The 19,456-nt window shown below is 32.9% G+C and overlaps 1 protein-coding gene across 1 annotated transcript in view; it reads right to left on the bottom strand.

The window, feature by feature from the left end:
- The window catches only part of LOC148304112 (uncharacterized), a 34,134-nt gene extending 15,154 nt beyond the window's left edge, over nucleotides 1-18,980 (bottom strand). Inside the window, exons 1-4 of the mRNA XM_088268825.1 lie at nucleotides 18,881-18,980; nucleotides 18,075-18,265; nucleotides 8,506-8,603; nucleotides 7,734-7,868 (exon numbers count right to left, since the gene is read on the bottom strand). Coding sequence (XP_088124951.1) covers nucleotides 7,734-7,868; nucleotides 8,506-8,603; nucleotides 18,075-18,218 — 377 coding nt within the window. The 5' untranslated portion in view covers nucleotides 18,219-18,265; nucleotides 18,881-18,980. The remainder of the gene's footprint in view (nucleotides 1-7,733; nucleotides 7,869-8,505; nucleotides 8,604-18,074; nucleotides 18,266-18,880) is intronic.
- Nucleotides 18,981-19,456: the final 476 nt, after the last annotated feature.

The raw sequence follows: 19,456 nt of genomic DNA, 5'->3' as shown, positions 1-19,456 counted from the left end.
TTTCCTCATTGTATCCGAGATCTCGCTATAACCGTGTTCGCAATAACCGAGTTCGACTGTATATGAAGTAAACACAATAGACGTAGAAAGGAATGTCAGGAAATATCCAATTAACTAAAGAGTTCCGTGTTTTTGCAGAACTAAACGAGTATATAAGTGCTGGTTTACAATATAAATGGAAATGAAATTAAAGATTATTTTTAGTAGTTCGTAATTTGAGTGATACAGGAAATACAAGCAGTTGAAATGTGCGTCAAAACGATGTATGTACGCGTACGAATATGACAGATGTTCGAATGGAGATGTAAGGAAATGATGCAAGGCTGAGATAAGAATGAATTTATGAATTTACAGAAGCTCGTAACACGTAGGAACAATACTGACCTTATTTTCCTGTATAAATTTTTAATATTATGTAGATTGCCCAGAGCTTTTGTCACTCATCAATTTTAGAGTCCCGGGAGAACAGACCAGATAACAAAATTTATTTAAAATACCTAAAATGCACACCAAGTCCTACCAAAATTCATTTTTAAATCGAGTCTGCGATATGTGCAATGTAATGCTTAATGAAATAGACTTCAATAATGTTTCGTTTAATACGTTTAAGAGAAACATTGTTGATGTCTATTTGACTAGTTGATAAAGAAAATTTCTATTATTTGATAAAAACATGTAATGTAAGTTTATTATATAGTTATACTGTTATGTATATGACAGTTTGTTTTTATTTTTAGATTACTTAAGTGAAAACCTCTAATCGAAATGTTATTTTTTAATTTTATTATATTACGTTATTTTTGTTAAATATTCTGTTGGTTTTCCAATAAAAAAAAGCATTATCGATCAAATTATGAAAGCTAACAATGATCACCCTAATAAAGAAGTGGCTATTCGCGCTATACATTTATTCAATGATAATGCTGTGACACATTTTCGCCAAATTTTGAAGCGTCGGATAAAAAACAAATGTCTTAAAAAAGTTATCTAGTTAAAATATATTGATTATTTGTCATAAATTCATATTTTTATTAACGTTTTTTTTCTAATCTAAATTATATTAAGTTTTTACACCCCTTAAAAATTTATAAGTACCTTATTTTATTTGAATAAACGTTTAAAGAATATAAAAGAAAAAATTAAGTTTTCTTTCGGCCTGGAACGCATTATCGTATTTTACATTAATTTCTATGGGAAAAATGTTTCGCGTAACGGGCAAGATGCTGGAACGAATTAAATTCGTTATGAGAGGTTCCACTGTACTCTGTTCCAAGCATTCAATTTTATTATTATTTATAAGAAAAATAAGGATAACGCAAGCGATAAATGTAGGAGCCGTTTTTCTGACATTATGATTTCAGACAAGATAATGTTATTGATATTAATGATAATTCCGACCACGCGAGCGTAATTATCAGGAATGGAATGATAGCCCTTAAGCTATCAGTTAGTACGTGATCTCACTTAATGGGTGAATAGTGGACAGGGCAGATAATAAGAGGGTAGGGCAGGGTAGGTTACACATCCTCACATGCTAGACCGACGATTTTCTTTGTTTGTCACCCTTTTAGGACGAATATATCGCTCACTCCTTTCAAGAACGTCATAAATCAAAAATTGTCAATTTTCAGTTGTACATGTTTTCAGAATGCCCAGAAAATGTACTATATCCCAGTAAAAGCGGCATATTTTTAACTTAATATTTACTCGCTATAGGGCAGAAAATGTGGTTTTTGCATTTTGAAGAAAAGGTATTGTTTAATTATTTTTTTTAATATACTAAATATTTTTCGAATGGAGAAAAAACCTTCAGGTTTTACCTAAAAAGATCTGTTGCACAGTAAAAAGTTCAATAAGTGGCTTGATATTTATTTTTAATACATTGTGTTATATATTTAAACTTTAAAAACGTTCTCCTGAAAAATCAAGTTTTTTGATTTATGACGTTCTTGAAAGGAGTGAGCGATATGTACCTAAGCGTGGGAACCGACAGGCGTCTAAGAGCTGCGTGTGTACAATTATTCCGAGATCCAAGGTTATCATCTGTACGATATTTTCACGTTTTTTTTGTTACCAATAAACAATGCAAAAAATTATAATGATGAAAATATTTTTCTAAACTCGTTATACATCTTTTAGTCGCACAGGAGAAAGTGACCAACTAACAAAACGTAAAATGTTCAAGAGGGCCATTTAAATCACTTTTGCTTGGCAAGAAAATAAACATCAATGCAGTTAGTCATATTTTTAACAAGTCAATATATTATACTTCCAAGTTTAAAATCCTTTGGGATTTTTTCCAGGGCAATATTAAGCTAGTAAGATATCAAATAGTCAGTGATCACGTTTTTGTAATTTTGAGTGCATTTTCCAAGACGTGTCGCCAAGCAAAACGTCGTAAGTTTTATTTTTTCTGACACTGTAATTTAAAATGTTTAAAAAAATATGACAATATTAAAAAAAAAAATTGTTCAAAGAATATTTGAAAATTTACTTAGACTTTTTTCCACAGCACACCAACTAATCACCACAATACACCAGTGTGCCGCGGCACACACTTTGCGGAACAATGCTTTAGGATATTGGTCATTTTAATACATGATTTAATTCGGTTATTTCATTCATTTACCCGTGTCTATTAAAAGTACTAGCGTCCACTGGTCTTATGCGAAGGTATTCATTTCAAATTCTGCTTACAGCAGCTATAATATCTTCAAGCGATTATTATCAACTCGACTAAACATAACGCGCCCACTTCTACCTAATTGAGTTCTGAGCGAGCTCCTTAGTTGAGTGAATATTTGCATTTCGACACTTAATCTTAATTTTATAGGGCGCCTCAGGACATTTACGGCTTCACCGGCAAGTTATGGTCTGGAAATTGGTGAAAACTCCAATTAAAGTAACTATCTGTCCCGTTAAAGTTTAGGGGATGAAGCGACTACTTCAATTCTAGCATTCTAACGAAAACATCAAGGTCTCCCAATATTTTGAGCGTGTACAAATCTTTTTCACAAATCTGAGTTTGTCCACTTAAATTAGATTTAACAAACTTGTATTATTTCGATTGGCAGTGACAGTGACATTAAAAGAACGGTAAAACAAAGTTATAAGACAGAGGAAGACTGAGAAAAACTGAGGCATGAATTTAAAAACTTTATTTGAAAACTTCATACACCTCTCAGATCATGGTCTTATTGAAAGCTGTCCCACCGCATGCCCAGATCTGATACAGAAGCATCTAGGCTTCCTGACAGATCTGCTCTTGCTAAGCAAATTTTTTTTAAAAACTAATTTGTGAAATTTATTTAAAATGTGAAACAATATAAAACTGTAATATAATATAATTCTTTACATCTCACCAATAGATGTCTCTAGTGAAGTTCTAGTGATTCAAGAACAAGGTTTCTAAATTGGTTCATATATATATAGAACTTCCAAGAATTTGAGTGATGTGGTTGTCAATAATGGGTAGAATTGGTGAATGTTACACGTGTGTAAAGTGATCACTTAAACGAGCCTATGACGGTCGTCAGCCCCGTAAATGCCCAGACTTCCATATTCTTCTTCATCTTTGATGAGATGTCAAAAATAATAATATAAAACTGTATCCCGATTTTACTGTGAATTTACATTTAAAAGCTTTCAATATCCCTGTCACTGCCAATCCAAATAAATACAAGTTTGTAAGACCACCACCAAATTTTCTAGAAGCGCCCCGGTGTAGGCAGTGGAAGGGATTAGTAGTTAGATAGTTCAGTTAGTCAGCTAGATCCGATTCCGACCCGACGTTAGCCGGTACACAGACGCCTCTACAACCCCGACCAGCACAGCAGACAGGTACGGAGCAGTGCAAAGACATTTGCAGAAAATTAACAACAAAATTTTAATTTACTCTGGCTTCCCTTCAATGCGTATAAATCTTTATCCAAAACTAATCAGTAATCAGGGCTTTTTTCATGTAATGCGGTGGAACGGCGTTCTGGCACATTTTATCATGGATACATATTTTTTTTGAATTGTTGGGTAAAATATCCAAAATTAAACAAGGCTTATTGGATTTGAATTCTACATTTATTTATGTTATGTTAATACGTGACGCGTTTCGTCTTATTAAGACATTATCAAACACTGACCTAATTTTTAAAATCAATTAAACAAAACAATATTTGTGCTTACGTAATTACAATCTATATTTATATAATTCATCAAAATGATAAAATATGGTATAATAATGAATATTTAAACGATATTTGAATATTTTTTGTGAGGGTTTTAGTTTTTTAGTGATTAAATCACATGCGTCGCACAAATTATACACCATGGGTGGCCAACCTTTTCAGCAGCCGGGCCAGATTTGAGAAATGACATTTTACACCGGGTCGTAATTTTTTTTTTATTCTTTTATTCAAATCAAACATATATATGTATATATATATATATATATATATATATATATATATATATATATATATATATATATATATATATATATATATATATATATATATATATATATATATATATATATATATATATATATATATATATATATATATATATCATATATCATATATGTATATATATATATATATATATATATATATATATATATATATATATATATATATATATATATATATACATATATGATATATGAAAATGAAACATTTATTAATTTAGAGTTCAGACAAGCAATGCAAAAAATAATCAGAAAACTTCTCAGTTCTTCTGTTACTCTTCTTTACTACTTGACGTCATTATATGGGTCTTGAAATTGTCTGAAAAATGTTGTTCTTTCGGTGGTTTTAGGCATGTACACTTAAAGAAAAAATATGTGAAATGCTCGGCGGGCCGCAAGTAGACACCCGCGGGCCGCGGGTTCGCCACCCTTGTTATTCACCCATGTTTCCATCGCCTGCAGGTCTTCTCCGCTATCGGCAAGACGCTCAGCACCGCCGCCATACAAAAGGCAAATTTATTTTTATCGAACCCGTATTTCCTGATTCGACCTAATTGAGAATGATGTGCTCACTCCACAGCCCATGGCATGGCGTGACGTCACGCTTCCCATAGCGAGATGTACTCCGCACGGCGCAGACGGGAATACAAACTGCCACTTGTGGATGGCTTTCCTTATATTGAATTCCACCGCACCCTGGCTCTAGTACCCTGGACTCCCTACGCAATGAACGATGGAGATAAACCCTTTTATTAATATTTTCAAGGCCGTATTTTACGGGCTATAAGACTATTTTTTTACATTTTTTTATAATTAAGAAGCGATTTAAAAAAAACTAAGTACCTACTTTTAGAATCATACATGTATTTAGAGAGCGATGAGTTTTAATTTTTATTTAAACCAGTACCTACTTCATGGTAGTTCATAAACCATGATATTAATAAATACTGGGTGATTTTTTTAAACTCAGTACCTACTTAGAACTATACACAGAATGAGAGAGGATACAAATTTTTCTTTTTATTTAAATCAGTACTCCTTGATTGTTTATAAACCATGATTTTCGAAATTATTTTCCTATCAATTGTTTTTGAAAAAAGCCGAGTACCTACTTAGAATCATACATAGATGGAGAGATCAATTTGAGTTTTTATTTTTATTGAAATCAGTACAACGTGTTAGTTCGTAAACCATGGCATTCATAATTACATATAAGGTGATTTTTTTAAAACTTAGTACCTGCTTAGAATGATATGATAAATACGCTTTGTTGAGTTAACTTCCTTTTGACAATTTATCCTTATGAACAATTTACCTTCACTAGGGCGAAAAAAAAACGTATTTTTAAAAGTCATTTAAAGAAAGAAAAACAAGAAGAAAGAGTGACCTTTTAGTCAATTTTTTTTACGGTATATTCTCTTAAAGTCTCTTTAAGAGCTTAGAATAAGCTCGTATGCAATTATAATACTAAGTATAGCATACAACAAGGTATTGAACAATACATATATGTATAGGCTGGTTAAGCGATCAATCAACACGTGAATCATTCACCATTCTACCCATGTTTGACAACAGCAATACTCAAATTTAAAACATACATATATCAATCTCGTGACGCTTCATGTTTGAATTCGCAGGGGGCTATCTACGGTTTATTTGAGAAAGCTTTTTAGCAGAGGCTTTTTATTTAGATGCATGCAAGATACTAACCTATATAACAGGGTGTCCCATAAAGCAACCTATTCCTTTTAAGGGGTGTTAGCCCAGCTTATGGCTCACCAAAAAATAAAAATATGACCTTGGTAAAAGTGCATTGTTTTCGAGATATTTCCACTTGTATGAATTTATTAACATCTGCGCCTTAGATCAGTTTTTTGAGTGGAACTTTTTCAATTTTTCATATTTTGGGATTCTGATTTATGTTGGTGGTTTAAATATTCAAAATATAGCTACATGTATAAGGTTTATATTATCCACTGACACTTCGTGATGGAATTGCATTTTAAATTTATTATTAGATTAAAACCAATATTTTTAGCTTTTCCACTTTTTTATTTGACCAGCGACCGGGTTTCGTCGTTACCGACATCATCAGACTAGTCATCTGACCAGTCTGATGATGTCGGTAACGACGAAACCCGGTCGCTGGTCAAATAAAAAAGTGGAAAAGCTAAAAATATTGGTTTTAATCTAATAATAAATTTTTACATGTATAAGGTATTAAACGTTTTGACTAATATCACTAGTCTGTTATCGGTTGGTTGGAAGGTGTTGCTTTCTAGTAATAAGCCCTCCAATATGCACATTTCATCCTCTTTTCTCCACATGTAGTTTATAAAAAATTATAACAACTTTTTTATTCCAGCTTAAAATAATAAGGGGGGGAATACTTAGTCAGCCATGTTTTATATAATATAATGAAATTAAAATTACAATAATAAAAAAATTATAATAAAACCGCAAAAAAATTATGAATTTAAAAAAAAAAATTGTAAGTGAAGTTTGTCCGCCTTCGTAGTGTAATGGTCAGCACGCTCGGCTACCGTTCTGGAGGTCCCGGGTTCGAGTCCCAAAGGGGGTGAAATAAATATAAGTGATTTTTTCACTGTAATATTTATTCAATATTACCCTGGACTGGTACCTGAAGCGGAAGGCTGATCACCTTTCCTTCGTGTGTAAACGATCAAGATAACACTGCGTTTATATGACGCAGTGCCCTATGCACCATTGGGTGCGGATAAGGGTTAAAAAAAAAGTGAAGTTTGTATTCATATGTAGAAAATTATTATTTTTTTACTATTTTTTTTGTAAAGGGAAATATTTGTGTTTTTATTATTTCCACAAATATTTTAATTTCATTATATATCTGTGAGCCTAAGCGGCTCATTAATAGAATAAGGCATCAAATTGTGGTAGAGTGGGTTCGAATCGAGGAATTTAAAGAAACTTAAGAGTCCGCGATACTAACCACGGGACCACAATCCGACACTCAATTTACCCGATACTCACTTTGTAGAAACGTTATTTATTTTATTTGTATTTATTTGTTTTACAAACTTGTATTTATTTGTTTTAGAAACTTGTATTTATTTGTTTTAGAAACTTGTATATAATTGTTTTAGAAACTTGTATGTATTTGTTATAGAAACTTGTATGTATTTGTTATAGAAACTTGTATTTACTTGTTTTTCAAACTTGTATTTATTTGTATTAGAAACTTGTATTTATTTGTTTTAGAAACTTGTGTTTATTAGTGGTTTTGTTTTGTTACCTCAGCAGCGACAAGCGCAGGCGGAAGGCCGGCTCCGGCACAGGGGTGGACTCGGGCGGCAGCGTGATGGGCGGCCAGGCGGCCAGCTGCTCCAGGGCCGCGTCGGTCACGGCGAAACGCTGTGTCAGGTTGCTCCTGGAAATTAAAAAAAGAAGAAATTTTTACATTTTTTAACTACCAAATTGAGTTAAACTCAGAATTTGTGAACAATGTTTTAGAGACTTGAAAAATATTTTTGAATGTATTTTTTTTAATCTCAAATTTTCATTAATTTAAGTCACATTGTCTGCATTTTAAATTGATATATTTCTAGGTAAATACCACTTTTACTTAAAATCTGTTGTGACACGTGTTTCGATCATTTTCAAACATCGAAACACGTGTAATAATAGATTTAAAGCAATATTAGTATTTACCAAATAAAATTTAAATAAATGACAGGAATATAGCCACGTTAACATTAATTTATGAAATATCCTAGTCAATATTGCCCTGAAAAAAATCCCAAAGAATTTTAAACATGGAAGTGTAGTATATTAGAAGTATAAAAAATGACTAACTGCATTGATGTTTATTTTATTGCCAAGTAATAGTGACTTAAATGGCCCTCCTGAACATTTTACGTTTTGTTAGTTGGTCACTTTCTCCTTTATGTCCTATATATGTCCTTTGATGCCATTTCAATATCTTCCTCTTTTGAAAGCTTTGAAATCGAAGGGTATTTTTTTTAATGAGCTTAAAAAACTTAAATTAAAAATGAAATTGGACATACCTGAGATTGCTCCCGTTGGTGAATATGAAGAACGCGACTTCCGACCTCTCCAGCTGCAGTCTCGTCACCAGCTTCCCCAGCTCCGTGGCTCTGCTGACCTGAATGAAGAGATAATCAGAAACATTTGCATTCAAATTTCGCTTACGGTTCACATCAGCCATCTGGGCGATCACGATACCACCCGGTGACCCCCGATAGTACCCAAGTACAGTAAACCCCCCTACTAATGTGCAAAGGCAAATAGCCGCAAGTTGAAAACATTAGTTTTGAGATAAACGCGTTTATAGTAAACATAAAATTATGCTTTTCGCCAATACATACAATACAATACTTTATATAATAAACCATCATCTTAACATATCGCTCACTCCTTTCAATAACATCATAAATAAAAAAAACTAAATTTTTCAAGAGAACGTTTTGAAAGTTTTAACATATAATACAATGTAATAAAAATAAATACCAAGCCACTTATTGAATTTTTTACTATGCAACAGATTTTTTAGGTAAAACCTGAAGGTTTTTTCTCCATTTGAAAAATATTTAGTACATTTAAAAAAATAATTAAACAATACCATTTCTTCAAAATGCAAAAACAACACTTTCTGCCCTGTGGCGGGTGAATATTAAGTTAAAAATATGCATCTATTGCTGGGATATAGTACATTTTCTGGGCATTCCAAATCATGCACAACTGAAAATTGACGATTTTTGATTTATGACGTTCTTGAAAGGAGTGAGCGATATATCAAATTAATACAATTTTGCGGCTACTTGGATAGTGAATATCTCAATAAAGGAAAGACCCGTGTTACGCCAAACGGCCGAAACTTGAGTTACGGCTAGTTTCCTTTACGCATTAGCCTACTAACGTTGAGATGGGTACCGCGTTATCGGAATGAACGTTATAAGAGGTTAATGTTTTTGATTGTATTTTTGAATCGACCGAATTTGAATCGACCGAAATGAGTCATTATTAAATAAAAATACAATTTAAAAACATTTAAAAGCTTCACAACGTTCTCTCCGATAGATAGAGCGGTACTTATCTCAGCGTAATAGGGGGGTTTACTGTATTGTATAATCCGACACTGGCTCGCCGACCCGTCGCTATGGCGACCACCGAGCGTAATACGAGATGTAACCAACACAAAATGAGATCCACAATAATTTTTCATGTCACCAAAAACATCCCCAGCTAAAATGAGTTTAATTCGATTTACCCCCACACACAAGTACACATACACGTGTGTGTGTGTGTATATACACATTACACACACACACACACATATATATATATATATATATATATATATATATATATATATATATATATATATATATATGAGCTATTTACAAGCTATACGGTACTAGACGTACGGCAACTGTTCGTCAAGGAAGTACTGATTCACTTCTGGAATAAAATGGAAAAGGTTAGAACGCAACAAACTATTCGAACCCGGGCAGCATTAAATAAAAACTACATTGGCCCAGCCATTAAAACAAGTTTTGCCCAAAAAAAATTTTCATTCCTCGCTCCAAAAATATTTAATTTGCTGCTTCTTTAAGAACAGTGTCCGTCGATGGTTACTTAACATTGGAAGGGACAAGGTGGAAAGTGAATTAATTAAAGTCCAGGTGTAATTATCACACTGAAAAACCTTAAAACATAAATTATTTTTGTATCTCCTGTATCTTATGTTTATAATCTAATCATTAAAAAAATATATGTATATTAAAAATTTTAAAAAAATATATATAAACTTTGTATTACCATGTTAGTATTCGGCTTAACACAGGCCATGCCTAAAGAGCCGTAATACGTACATATAATAAATGTGTATATGAAATGAATATGTATATTGAATGTATCTATGTATTATGAAAATAAATAAATAAATAAATAAAATAAAAAAATATATATATATATATATAAATATATATATATATATATATATATATATATATATATATATATATATATATATATATATATATATATATATATATATATATATATATATATATATATATATATATATATATATATATATATATATATATATATATATATATATATATATATATATATATATATAAATATAATATTTAAAACCTTCACTAGTGATAAAAATCTGTAAACTATGAGTTTAATTTTTTTTTAATTGAATTTTTACATCATAACATAGATGAAGAAGAATATGGAAGTCTGGATATTTACAGGGCTTAAGACCTGGCTATCATAGGCTGGTTTAGTGGTCTCTCGTGCAACATTCGCCATCCTACCCGTGATTAACAACCACACCACTGAAATTATTGGTGAACTTTTGCAATTTCTGAAACTCTTGCATTTACTTTTAATCTCACGACACTATACATGTGATGATTTGAGCAGTTATTTTATTCACAACGTTAGTATTTGGACACTCAAAATGTTATGAAAAATATTAATTGTTATCAAAATAATTACGCTTGCACATATTTTAACTCATGTATGTATAAAAGTAAAACTACATACATATGTAGTTTTACTTTTATTCTCAAGTTATATGTAAAAAGATTCAAAATACTTGCGTACAGCGACACTTATAAATTTATCAAGTTCTCAAAAAAAACTGACGTGAAGTCGCCATCTTGGTTTTACTTTGTAGCACACTGTTTTATCGACGGAATACTTTTAAATAATAAAAAAAATAGAAAACATGGCTTTTAAAAAAAGTATTTGGCTGGCTTAATTTCGGGTTACAAACTCCTAATTGGCAATGATTGCCACCTCTAAACATCTGTTTCAAGTTGTTTATCCACTCAAAGTGGAAAACTTCATACCGGAAGTGTGTTTTATCGACTGTTTACAACTTCCGCTACTCTTTTAATTGAGTTTGTGTCCATTAGTCAGGCTGTCACTCAAATGAGGGTTGTTTATGAAGTCCGACGAAACTTAATACACAAATTTAATATCGGTTTTTTCTCCCTCGAGTGTAGCAAATAAATCCACGTCTAACAAGTGGGTCGGCTCGCGGTGATAAGCCATTAGGGGTCGCCACAGGGAAATTATTCGTCCTGACACATGAGACTGCGAGCCACGTCATACTTACACTTGTGTTCACGCAGTAGTGCCTATCAATTTTTTTTAATGTTAAATTACATAATATGAATTGATACTTTAAATATTTCAACACTTAGTTAAACTACTTATTGAGACTATTTTTAATTAATATTTTACTTAGTAAATACCACTATTTCTTAAAATCTATTGTGACACGTGTTTCGATGCATTCCGCATCATTTTCAAACAGCGTATGTGAAGCTAATTCTAAATTTTAGAGTTGGGTCCTGGGGACGTTGAAGGTTGAAGAGGGGGTAGTAGCTGTTTCTAATTATTATTTATTAATTTAATTTTTATTTTATTTTTTATTTCTTATCAGAGGGAACATAGACAATGTTCCCTCGGCACGGGAAAACTGAGTGAAGATGCATTATTATTATTTACAATTATGTGTATGATGAAATATAAATAATAAAATTTTATCGTTTTATTTACAATTTTTCACGAGACGCCATTGAGGTTGTTAAAAATAAAGGTTGATAAAAGTCCTACGATGTATCGAATACACGAGGGTGTCGCATATTAATCAAGTCATGAACGGCGCGTGGCGTCCGCAGTATGCACATATACTCGTAGTACCGACAAGATTCTTTACAGCTTCACATACGAGTACTCATATCGCTCATTTGAGCGACATGAGAACTTTTCTTTTCAAGAACGTCATAAATCAAAAATCGTAAATTTTCAGTTATGCATGTTTTCGGAATACCCAAAAATGTACTTTATCCCAGCAAAAGCGGCATATTTTTAACTTAATAATTACGTTTAACCTCGGCTCCTAATATACGTTTAACCTCGGCTCGTAACGCATGTCTGTATTGAAAACTATAGTGCATGTTGGTCTTCGGGTCGACCAAAAATCGCATGTGTTAGACATTTTGTGTAGTTTTGAGTGTGTAAATGGTGCTATGGTGGTGAAGGGTAGTATTGTTTGCATGCTGTGTTAGTGATTGTCCTGACGAAGAGACGGGTACGTCTCGAAACCGGTAGACGCAAAAATCTCGGTGAGTGGTTATATACTAATTTTATTAACATTTTTGTAAAAAAAAAAAAATAAGTAATAAATACCCGCTACAGGGCAGAAGGTGTTGTTTTTGCATTTTGAAGAAAAGGTATGGTTTAATTTTTAATTAATTAATATAATTATATTTTTCAAATGCAGTAAAAATCTTCAGGTTTTACCTAAAAAGATATGTTGCACAGTAAAAAGTTCAATAAGTGGCTTGATATTTATTTTTAATACATTTCATTTTATTTTTAAACATAAAAAAAATGATCTCCTGAAAAATCAAGTTTTTTGATATCTGACATTATTGAAAGGAGTGAGCGATATGATGGATAAACTATGAAATGTTTAAATTGACATCATTTAATACAATCAAAACATTGTTAATTGAGTATTTTATCTTAATAAATATTTAATATTTTCCATAGAAAATATTAAATAAAAATGTGTACTTTGTACGATATTCCCAAGTCAATGACACGACGAGCTCTCGCTCTCCGAATATACTAATATGAAAACGCTGAGATGATAGCTGAAATATGAAAAATCAGCTTTTCCTGTTAGGATTTATCGCTCACATATCAAAAAGATAATGTAAAATCTATCCGTTGATGATTCGGATATTTGATATCGAAAATGTAGCGAAACTGTGACGAAAACGTCATTGGCTCGTTATTGGAGTCAATGACGTGGAAACGAATGCAATAAAGGGATAAATTGTGATTTCGGAAGTTATACCTTCATGGCAGAACGCACGTGGGACGCATGACACGTATGGTATGTGGATACTACCCCTGAAACACAGTGAACTTTTTTCCGCACACATTTATTATTATTTTTTTACATTCTATAAGGATCGGGAGCAAAATAAAAATATATAAAACTTGTGTGCGACCCATCATGATATATCGCTCACTCCTTTCAAGAACGTCATAAATCAAAAATCGTAAATTTTCAGTTGTGCATGTTTTCGGAATGCCCAGAAAATGTACTGTATCTCAGCAAAAGAGGCATATTTTAACTTAATATTTACCCGCTACAGGGCAGAAAGTGTTGTTTTTGCATTTTGAAGAAAAGGTATTGTTTAATTTTTTTTTTAAATATTCTAAATATTTTTCAAATGGAGAAAAAACCTTCAAGTTTTACCTAAAAAGATCTGTTTTACAGTAAAAAGTTCAAGAAGTGGCTTGATATTTATTTTAATACATTGTATTATATTTATAAACATTAAAAACGTTCTCCTGAAAAATCAAGTTTTTTGATTTATGATGTTCTTGAAAGGAGTGAGCGATATAGGATCGAATGCAGAGCGGATATCGCAGCACAGACGGACGGCGGCCTAAGAAGAGCGGTCGTAGGGGGTCATCGTAATAATTACTAATCATGGCGTGTGTTACTGTACCTACAAAATATTTTTTATGGATACTTTAAGCAAATTCACATAAAAAAACAACACAATTTTTTGTAAAAAAAACTCATTTTTATTTTTAAATAACATTCTGCGAGTAGGAAATGCTGGTTAACGGCCGCTCGCGCTCCCATCGAAACAGCTCCATCATAGTGGGCCGGTAATAGGTCATAGGCTTCAAATATCGATGTCTGAATTATGACCTTATACTACCCCCAAGTAATAATCATTAGCCATACTACCTGAGGGTATAAAAGAAACCAGGATTTAAAAAATATTTATTCACTTTTTGGCATCCGAAGTGACCATATCGCATTAGCTCTCATTAGCGTTATCCGAGTCGCTATATCGAAGACGATAAATCGACCGTCGCTAAATCGACCGTCTGTAAATCGACCGTCGGAAAATCGACCATCGCTTAATAAACCGTCGCTAAATCGACCGTCGCTAAATCGACCGTCGAAAAATCGACCGTCGCTTAGTCAAGCGTCGCTAAATCGACCGTCGCTAAATCGACCGTCGCAAAAATGACCATCGCTAAATCGACCGTCGCTATTTCGAAGACGATAAATCGACCGTCGCTAAATCGACCTTCACTAAATCGACCGTCGCTAAAATGACCGACGCTAAATCGACCGTCGCTAAATCGACCGTCGCTAAATCGACCGTCGTTAAATCAATAGTCACTAAATCGACCGTCGCTAAATCGACCGTCGTTAAATCGACCGTCGCTAAATCGAACGATATATCGAAGACGATAAATCGACCGTCGCAAAAATGACCGTCGCTAAATCGACCGTCACTATATCGAAGACGATAAATCGACCGTCGCTACATCGACCGTCTGTAAATCGACCATCGCTTAATAAACTGTCGCTAAATCGACCGTCTGTAAAACGACCGTCGAAAAATCGACCGTCACTTAATCAAGCGTCGCTAAATCGACCGTCGCCAAATCGACCGTCGCAAAAATGACCATCGCTAAATCGACCGTCGCTATTTCGAAGACGATAAATCGACCGTCGCTAAATAGACTGTCGCTAAATCGACCGTCGCTAAAATGACCGACGCTAAATCGACCGTCGCTAAATCGACCGTCGCTAAATCGATCGTCGATAAATCGACCGTCGCTAAATCGACCGTCGCTAAATCGAACGATATATCGAAGACGATAAATCGACCGTCGCAAAAATGACTGTCGCTAAATCGACCGTCACTATATCGAAGACGATAAATCGACCGTAGCTAAATCGACCGTATAACTATATAATAAACTTACATTATATATTTTTATCAAATAATAGAAATTTTCTTTGTCAACTAGTCAAATTGACATCAACAATATTTCTCTTAAACGTATTAAAAGAAACATTATTGATGTTTATTTCATTAAGCATTACATTGCACATATTGCAGGCTCGATTTAAAACTGAATTTTGGTAGGACTTGGTGTGCAATTTAGGGATTTTGAATAAATTTTATTTCTGGTCTGTGCTCCCGGGACTCTAAAATTGATGAGTGATAAAAGCTCAAATATCAAAAGTTATGAAATGGTTTGTATATGTCGAACGAATGAACGAGAAAAAAATATGTGAGTCGAAGTTAATTGGAAATAGAAGCAGAGAAAGACCAAGGAAAATATGATCAAGTGTTTCAAGTACTTGGGCGTGAACAGATCAGGATAATCAGTCGGAATAATCGGCGGGTATGTGTGAGGAGATGCATGTATGTATATGGAAGAAACGAAGAATATTTGCAAAGACAGAGTGGTATGGCGTAGTGTAGTGTTGGTTTGTTAATTAGTTATACACAGATGGAAATTTATACACGAAATTTATACATAGCATTACCATAAATCAAATTATGGTAATATGGTCCTATGTTTTGTATGTGTCTTGTACACTCAAGACAGGATCTAGATGTATTCCGTGTAAATCTGGCAAGATTAAAACAATCACCGAAAGAGTAGTCCAGACTCTATACCATGCTATAGTTTTTGTAATAGCTTTGTTTTTAATTTTCTGTTAACCTTGTTCCTTACAATTACATTTTTTTTAAAATTTATTGGCAAAGCACCCAATTTTGGGTGATACCTGCCATATTAGTGATTTTACTTAAACAATATTTTTTTATTTTTTATTGATTTTTTTTTTGGGGTCACACGCTTTTGCCATACTTTTTTATATGTTTAATAATCGCACCGTTAACAATTACATTGTTTATTATGGGCGTCAGAACTTCTAATTTGCAACAATATTCTTCGCAAAATTCTCAACAGATGTCTCCACTATCAGCAATACTTCCAAATCTATGAATTAAAAACTAGCATAAAGGAATCCACCATTGGATATACGAGTGTACAAATTAAAAAAGAATGCAACATGGATGCTGAACGTTACACAAGTGCCATTAAAACAAGTTTTGCCCAAAAAAATTTTTCATTCCTCGCTCCAAAAATATTTAATTTGCTGCCCGAAACCATTAAGATTTCCAGGAGTGATCAGGTCTTTAAGAACAGTGTCCGACGATGGTTACTTAACATTGGAAGGGACAAGGTGGAAAGTGAATTAATTAAAGTCCAGGTGTAATTATCACATTGAAAAACCTTAAAACATAAATAATTTTTGTATCTCCTGTATGTTATGTTTATAATCTAATCATTAAAAAATAATATATATATATATATATATATATATATATATATATATATATATATATATATATATATATATATATATATATATATATATATATATATATATTAAAAATTAAAAAAAAATATATAAACTTTGTATTACCATGTTAGTATTCGGCTCAACACAGGCCATGCCTAAAGAGCCGTAATACGTATAATAAATGTGTATATGAAATGAATATGTATATTGAATGTATCTATGTATTATGAAAATAAATAAATAAAATAAATAAATAAAATAATAAATAAAATGATCACCCAGCCAGCCAAATGCAAGGTCGTTAGCCCTGGGATGCTAATTTTTCATCTTCCTTCATAAAATTACGATAGATGTTTCATCTCATGTTGAAATATGTCATCCGTAGGGTAAACAATCCAGTGTATGAATAAATAATAATAAATTGTCAATATGGAGTCGATTTTGTGTTTACGTAAATATTTATGGATGAATTTATTTACCAACGCTAAAGTAATTCCTTGAATTAAAATCAAACTATAAATTAAATAAATTCCTTAATTGTTTGTTATTTAAATGGACCTAGTTTAAAAATAGCAGGAGCCTGGGTGAGGACATATCCGACATTACATCCGTGATAGTTCATAAGGAACTCTCACGGGAGGTGGTATCATACATGATAAAAAAGTGAAGGACATTGGTAGCATAAACCAAGCTAGGACACAAAATGCCGAACCTTCTTCTAGTGGAACGGAAGGTCTGTTGACGACAGTCAACAGTCAACACTCCGGCTTCTTCTGAGGAGTTTTACGTGGTTTCCCCCCAGCAATGAGCAAATGCTGTAATATGTAAAGCGCCCTTGAGGCGATTTTTCACAAAAAACGGCGGTGAAAAAAATTGGCTCACTTTGCGTCGTTGATACGTTCCAAAACATTCCCCGAAATTCAAACAAAATTTAAATTTTCAAAACGGGAAATTGCCTTTAAGAAAATTTAAAAATGATTCTCTGAATAATCATTTTAAAAAAACAAAGCAATTTGAAAAAACAACGACGCACAGCGAAAATGAGTCTTAATCCAGTAACGACGCAAAGCGAGGTCTGCGTGTATAATATTATATTTATTATTATTAATAAAGAGTCTGCCTCCGTAGTGTCAGCACGCTCGGCTACCGTTCTGGAGGTCCCGGGTTCGATACCCAGGGGGGTTCAAATAAATATAAGTGATTTTTTCACTGTAATATTTATTCAATATTATCCTGGACTGGTACCTGAAGCGGAGGGCTGATCACCTTTCCTTCATGTGTAAACGATCAAGATAACACTGCATTATATGACGCAGTGCCCTATGCACCATTTGGGTGCGGATAAGGGTTTTATATATAATAAAGAGTACCTACCTGTTCCTCCACTTCTGTGACAACCGATCTGTAGACTAAACTGTCCCTCAAAGCCAGGGTGGTTTGGATTATGAGGGCCATGATGGGGATGAAGGGTAGTATTAGAAGACGCAGAAGTTGAGCTCGTCTTCTCCCCTTCCCCATGTGTCTTCCGACTTCCTCATCTTCGTCCGAATCTTCTTCCGCCACATCTGGAAAAGAAGGAACCAGTTAACGATCATTTTTTGATGATGTTAAAACTTGCAAAACTTTAAGTAAAATTAAAGGTTTTTTTTGACATCTTGACATAGATGAAGAAGAATATGGAAGTCTGGGCATTTACGGGGCTTACGACCGTCAAAGGCTAGTTGGATCACTTTACACACGTGTAACATTCACCAATTCTACCAATGATTTACAACCACACTACTCAAATTCTTGGAACTTTTATATATATTGTTCAAAATTCGAAACAAAGGGCTTGAATTCACAAGTATTTCACAGAGAGACGTAACCAGAGACATCTAAAGTGAGATGAAATAAGCTTTTTATTAAGCAGAAACTATATAATTTGTATGTGACGTCTAAATCCTGGATTATATTCACATACTCGAGAAACGCTACTAAATTTCCTTTTTTAAATTTATTTTCAGCTTATAATTAGACGAGTTAATTTATTAACAATATTTTAAGTGTTTAAATACTTGTTCACAAATCTGGGTTGAAGAATTGTTGTTGACAAAATGATTTGTCTCAAGGGTTTTCAACAAAAAATAACTTAAATACAATCCTCAAGGTGATCACATAATAAAAGAGTAGGTAATTACTTTATCTAAATCAAATCCAACCGCTTTACAATGTAAACAAGATGAACAGTAATTGAAAATCCTTATTGAATTTATTTGACAGGTCTGGCCGCCATTGTTGTTCGTTGGAATGAAGTTAGCCGAAGTTAGACCAATTAGAAGTTGGCGGTGGTTCAATTCAAATAATGAAAGCCATCCTCTTCAGAAACGAGCATTTTTTTATAGACGTGATATAAATCGTGTTTGTCTATGGACTAAATTCTTAGCCTGAACCTGCGCACTGCGATCTGCGCATTGATAGGCGATCGCAGATTTTTTGCAGTCATTTGTATAGTACGTTTCCACCTTTACATAATCTATTCTTATGATTTTCTTTAGATTTTCACGAGAATTATCTTGAAATGCAAAAAAATATGTGCACAAATTTATTGGATAGAGTTTGAGATAATCCCACAGCAATGCCCAGAGCTCAATGCGCACATATTATATAATAATTCTATGAACTTCGTTTGTAATGTAACACAGAGTATATATATATATATATATATATATATATATATATATATATATATATATATATATATATATATATATATA

The sequence above is a fragment of the Brachycentrus maculatus genome, unplaced genomic scaffold (genome assembly GCF_059751285.1).
Source record: "Brachycentrus maculatus isolate JH-2025_06_01 unplaced genomic scaffold, ASM5975128v1 h1tg000333l, whole genome shotgun sequence".
Taxonomy (NCBI): Eukaryota; Metazoa; Arthropoda; class Insecta; order Trichoptera; family Brachycentridae; genus Brachycentrus; species Brachycentrus maculatus.
The sequence above is the reverse complement of the archived record's forward strand: the minus strand, read 5'-3'. Positions and strand labels throughout refer to the sequence as shown.